This window comes from Adiantum capillus-veneris, chromosome 2 (assembly GCF_014529385.1).
Source record: "Adiantum capillus-veneris isolate H3 chromosome 2, ASM1452938v2, whole genome shotgun sequence".
Classification (NCBI taxonomy): domain Eukaryota; kingdom Viridiplantae; phylum Streptophyta; class Polypodiopsida; order Polypodiales; family Pteridaceae; genus Adiantum; species Adiantum capillus-veneris.
In genome coordinates, this window is record NC_140932.1 from 108,860,185 (window position 1) to 108,866,326 (window position 6,142).

The 6,142-nt window shown below is 38.0% G+C and overlaps 1 protein-coding gene across 1 annotated transcript; it reads right to left on the reverse strand.

Moving 5' to 3' along the window:
• Nucleotides 1-2,250: 2,250 nt before the first annotated feature.
• Nucleotides 2,251-5,760, reverse strand: LOC147463365 (uncharacterized). Its single transcript, XM_086496305.1, has 4 exons — nt 4,685-5,760; nt 4,385-4,632; nt 3,471-4,306; nt 2,251-2,670 (listed from the first exon to the last, which is right to left on the reverse strand). The coding sequence occupies exons 1-4, from the start codon at nt 5,758-5,760 to the stop codon at nt 2,251-2,253; spliced, it is 2,580 nt and encodes an 859-aa protein (XP_086352431.1).
• Nucleotides 5,761-6,142: the final 382 nt, after the last annotated feature.

Genomic DNA, 6,142 nt, shown 5'->3' on the forward strand with positions numbered 1-6,142 from the left:
TTTCAATCTATACGCACCGAAGGATCTCAAAATCCTCGATAATATGAACAATATCCTCAGCATGTGCAAGACCCCTCCACAATGGAGGATCTAGAAAAAATGTAACACATGTAAACATACAAAATGAAGGCCACAAAGTTCTCATTTTTTGTACAAGTAAGTAACAAAGATAAGATTTTACATTTACATATTTCTAATATAAGTAGGTACATCATTGAGGGTGCACGAAACCATGATGTATCGTGCCATTCTTTATATGCTCTAACAGCACAGATTTTGAAGTTTAAGAGGAACAAAGACCAAATAGAATATAGAAGACTTTGACGATCATGCCGTAGAGAACCATGTCCTTCTTTCTTTTGTTTTAGTGAAGGATTTAAGAGAGAGAGAGAGAGAGAGAGAGAGAGAGAGAGAGAGAGAGAGAGAGAGAGAGAAATGAAAGCAATTCAACAGACTTTGAAATTTTACAACTTCACAAAGAGACAATACAAAACAGTTATTCAAAGTGTAGCCTTCGAGAGACCACATTAGGGATTCTATAAGTCCAAGGACCTATGTTGTATATGTTTTGCAAGATACGGGGTGGTGTTTCAATTTGAGTAAATATCCTCAACCGATATGGTGTAGTGTGGTCTCCAGCAACCCCCACATGTTGTGCATTGACTGGCCTCTTGTCACTCACAAACCAAATATTAACTTGAATTTGACGATGCTCGTGGTTCGAAGAAAAGGCAACATGATAATATCCAAGAACTTCCATGGACATATCTCTTCCTAAGTATAGCATTTCATAAACGCCTACGATGATAAAACCTCGATAAGAGTGATCTCTGCAAAGGCATCCATGAATTATGTAGAGCAATAAAAGCTTAAAACTATGAATATACGATATATAAAAACTCTTACAGTATAATATGAGTTTGATCAAATAAGATCACCAAAAACATAGGAGGAACTCTTCCCCTCCATTGCGGTGGATCTTCAACAGAGCAAGTCAATGTATAAGCCAATCTTCTCAAGAAAATAATAGGTCAAGGTAATAAACTAATTTAAAAAAGAAGATAAATACCTCGAATGAATTCAGTGATGTGACCCACTACATAGGAGGCACTGCGTCGAGGATCCATCTGTGGGCAATACTTTGATCTAAGAGATATGAATAAAATTTAACATCAAGTGTGTCCGACTTTAAGTGAGAGCCACAATGTCAATTTGAACTTATTGTTATGAGCTTGCTAGTTGTAATACATCCTTGAATACAATGTTTGGAGTGTAATAACACTCCGCTTGAGTGTTTTCAGTATTGACAACAATCCTCATAGAAGCTGCACTTCGTACACGTGACATTGCAACATACAACTGTCCATGAGAGAAGATCGATGATGCAAGATATAGACCAAGAATTCCAAGTGTTTGTCCTTGTGCTTTGTTGATAGTCATCCCAAAAGCAAGCCTGATTGGAAACTGACGACGCTTCATTTGAAATGGAAGCCCCTGTTGGTTTCCAATAATAAAGTCAATCCTTGGAAGAAAAACTCTCTCTCCAATATTCGATCCTGTAACTATCTCTGCCTCAATTACCTTATGATGAAATTGCTTACATATCAACCTGGTTCCGTTGCATAATCCACGTCTTGGATCCAAATTTCGCAGCAACATGATAGGAGCATTTTCTTTCAAGACTAAAGCATGAGGTGGAAAACCACCACCAAGAGTAAGGCTATTAAGATATTCAATTGTGTACAAATGTGTGTTTTCCTCTGACATACAAATTGAATCTGCACTCAGATACTCTTTGCAATCTCCATGCATTCTTTGCAATGCATAGTCATTAATTAAATCCACCTCTTTATTCCGCGGAGCAAGTATTGCTCGATCTCTGAAAAAAGTTGCATGATCTTGCACATGACACAAATCTCCATATATAAAGCTTAGAAGATCTGCCAAACTATTTCCTGGAAGCATCATGTGTGAAGGTATTTTGACTCTGTCTAAATCTCCTCCATCATCCATAATCCCATTGCCAATATCAAGCACCCAACGGGAAAAACTTTGTTGAAGTGAATTTGAACCGCAATCAAGTATACGCATATTTCTAGTAAGCCTCAATATCTTCGTATATTTCCATATGTGAGAATGACACAACGAAGCATTTACAATGTTTGTACGACTACCTTTTGGTACAATAGGTAGTATATGTCGAAAGTCACCTCCAAGCAAAATGACTTTTCCACCAAACAAAGTATCTCGCTACATAATATCTCTTAAAGTTCTGTCCACTACTTCAAATGCATAGCGATATGTCATGGGAGCTTCATCCCATATAAGTAAAGCTGCATTCCTTAGAAGTTCTGCAAGTTGACTATTTACCTTTATATTGCAAGTTGCTTCAGAGTGAAGCTCCAAAGGTATCTTAAACCTAGAATGAGCAGTTCTTCCATTACTCAAAAGTAAAGCTGCAATACCCGAGGATGCACATGCAAGAGAAACTCTACAACTTCCTCGCACTCGTGAAAGAAGTGCATTATATAAGTAAGTCTTTCCTGAGCCACCAGGACCATCTAGGAAAAATACCTTCCCTGAATGTGTGTCAACAACTTGTAGCACTTGGTGGTAAGCATCTCGTTGATCCTCATTTAAGGAAGTCTCCATAAAATCTGCTATACTACACTGTTCATCAACGTTGAACATTGTTTCTTCAGCCATAACACCATTTTTACTTAAGGATACCATGGTTGAGTCTATTGCAGGCAACATATAATCGCAAAGCCTCTTGCCATGTTGTTGCAAAAAGCATTCTATATGAAGCAAAGCTTGATTTTTTGCCACATCAAATCGCACGCTTGCATATGAAATACGCATCCTTAGGGCATAAACATAGTCCTCACAAAATTCGGTACAAAACCTGTCCAAAAGAGTAGCCGGATGAAGTGGCTCACAAAAGACTAATATGATTGCAAACAGTTGTCTCAACTGCATTCCATTTTGAAAAAAAGATGCCTCTTGGAGGCAAAGTGACCATTCTTCATCATCTTGCAATAATCCTCTAGCTATACATGCCTCCTTGTATGTATCATAAATGTGACCATCATACATCCGCAAGTCTTCAAAAGACTTACATCCCTTGAAAATATTGAGAAGCATTCGTAGGTAATAAACCTCACCAGCAGTAGGGACAATATTATACATTCTCCCAATAGAAACACCCTGTTATCGTGGAGACCATGTCTTTCGACTTTTATTCCATACCCAACCATTTGGAAAGTCAGTATATGTGAAGCTATTTGCTTCACATATACTGACCCAACCATTTGGAAAGTCAGTATATGTGAAGCTATTTGCTTCTGGATAGTTTTGATTTGCAACAAACCATTCTATCAAGGTAGTTTTTTTATTTTGCTCATTATCCAGCAAATGTGATACATCATCATCATCTTGAATGTAACCATATTCTGCAATGGAAGGTGTACTTGCAATCGTTGAATAGCTGGCCTTTCACTATGCATGTCGAAGCCAAATATTCTCCACATAGCCTTAGATGAAGAAACATAACGTGCATTAAGATAACTCTTGATCTCATCAGTAGCTCCTTCACAATCTTGAAGAACAATAGTGGTTCGATCATGTCCCTTGTAGACATACTTATAAAGATATTTCACGGCAGTGACACTTGAGCAGATCTCCACATTAATATGGGCTTGGTATCTTAGTGATAAGAGGGGGCTATAAGGTACAACCCAATGATTATCTAAATTGTAATTTTTAGACGGAACAAAACTTCCATCATCTCGTCTCATGTACACAGGATATCCACTTTCATTTACATTTGTAGACGTAGAAAATGTTCGTGGAAACTTAAATCTACACTTTCCATTAACCATACATGGAGAATTTGGGTTCAAAGGACCACATGGTCCATGAACATTACAACGACTCACTACATCAAATAATTCTGGAAACACATTCTTGTCAGGGAGCTCTGCACAAACCAACTTGTCATAGTGTAATGTATCTATGGGTTTATACTCGGATGCAAATATCAACAACATATGAGCATGAGGAAGACCTCTCTTCTGAAACTCAATCACTGAAACATGTCCAATCACCTCCCCAAACACGGCTTGCTTGATAATTAAATGCATCATATCTTGGAACTTCTGATAAAACACTCGTATAGTCAGATCAGGACGATCAACAGCACTTTGTCCAGGTAGTAATGCATCATCTATTTCCTTCCATCGTGGATTACATGTGAATGTGATGAAGAGATCCGGTTTACCCCTACTACGAACAATTGCCATTGCATCTTGAAATAGTTGGCACATATATCTTAGACCTCCAACAAAAGATGAAGGCAAAACAATTCTACGGCCAACATTTTGACCTTCAGCCCTCTCTAAGCCATCTCTAGCCTCAACCATGTCCACCAATCCTTGGTACACTTCACCACGAAGTGTTTTTTGGTTATTTCGCATCCACAAAAGCCGTGACTCCTCTAGAGTACTATAAGCATCCACGACATACTGTTGTAATAGCCTACCCCCTCGAAGAAGACACTCCACGGTATCATCTCTTATTTGTAAGCGAAAGGCATAATATTGCTTTTGACTCATTTTTTTTTCCATCGGTAGTCTGTAAATAAAGATACCACCCATCCTCTCCACTTGGAAATAATAAAACATACAATAAGGACATGTAAGCTCGATGCATACTGGAGATTCTTTTCAAGCCCCCATGTCGCAAATTCAGTACAATGTCGCGATAGCCAATATTTCTATCATCCCCTTGTCCTGGCATAATTGCAGCAACCTCCGAACCCCTTGGAGCAAGATATTGCCAACCATCACAATGATGCTCCGCAATAACCATCCTCATATTGGGTACAATAGCATCTCCAGACAAAGAAGCAGCAGATCGTAGAGCATTTGCATAGGGATTTACTCTATGCATCATCAATTGTAGACACTCCAGAATACTACGATCTAAATTTGAAAAATGATGCAATCTATTGCTCAACTCATGTTCGGTATCAAAAAAATATAATTGTGCAAAGCGTGGAACTTCATTTTGTCCTTCAGCAGGCGCTAAAGCACCAATGCTATGATAGACAGAGCCATGAACCTTAAAAGTGTATACACCCCTCCCACCATAATTAATAGTCTCATCGATATGGACACCAAGAGACACAAATGCCAATGCATTATTGTATCCCCGAATGTTTTGTAAGAACTGTCTACTTCTTGTTGTGGTTGAGCTCATCAAATCTTTCAATTCATTTGGTGGTTCATTCAAAAGAAGTAATCGAACTCTTCCATCAGAGCAACAATATTTACCCACAAATATTTGGATAGTCTTTCCTTCATCCTTCCATGCCTTTACTCCACATTTGGAGCAAACAGAATCTAAGCTTCCTAAGTTGTGCAACACACACTTTTTGGATAGAACTGGTGCCATAGACTTGTGATGTAAAAGGAGAGACGTTGGATATTCAAAGTGAATGGACAAACAATGCTTTTCTACTTTAGAATAGTTTCCCTCTACTATGTTCATTGTTGTCCGAACATTCATGGCTTCAGAGTTTCCTTCATGTACATCATGTATGCTCTGCCTTTCATTGCACTCCAATAAAGTTCCAATAGTACTTTGTAGTGCATGCCTTGTTCTCTCTCGTGCTATTTGGCGCCTCGCCTTTCGCGAATCATCACACAGTCGACTACGTCGTGCATGACCAGGTGATAATATGCGTGGTCCAGATACCATCTATGAAATCAAGTGCAGATAGATCTCATATTATAATATAATCTACTAAAAGGACATTCTTATGCATAATAGAAAATCGATATAAAAAGGAACATCTAATTATATCCTTTAACCTAAATACATTTGACACATTGATAGTGACTCAATTAAAAAGTACAGTTTGATGAAGATACAACATAACATTACATATTTCTTCCATAAGTAGGACTAATTACATTTGACACAACGGCTTGACTCAATTAAAAAGAACAATTTGATGAAGATACATCAAAACATTACATACTTCTACCATTAGTAGGATTAGTAGGATTAGGTCGTTGAGAAACTTGACACTGCTTTGGTCGAACTAATCTAGCCAAAGCACTTAATTTATTTGAGGTAG

What these genes read in the sequence shown, in the direction of transcription:
- LOC147463365 (XM_086496305.1), bottom strand. Translation starts at nt 5,760, where the DNA reads ATGGTATCTGGACCACGCATATTATCACCTGGTCATGCACGACGTAGT. An exon ending in TGGCTTAGAGAGGGCTGAAG is followed by an intron (nt 4,307 to 4,384) that starts GTCAAAATGTTG and finishes AACTATTTCAAG; the next exon opens with ATGCAATGGCAATTGTTCGT. An exon ending in CAGCTATTCAACGATTGCAA is followed by an intron (nt 2,671 to 3,470) that starts GTACACCTTCCA and finishes GTTGATGAACAG; the next exon opens with TGTAGTATAGCAGATTTTAT.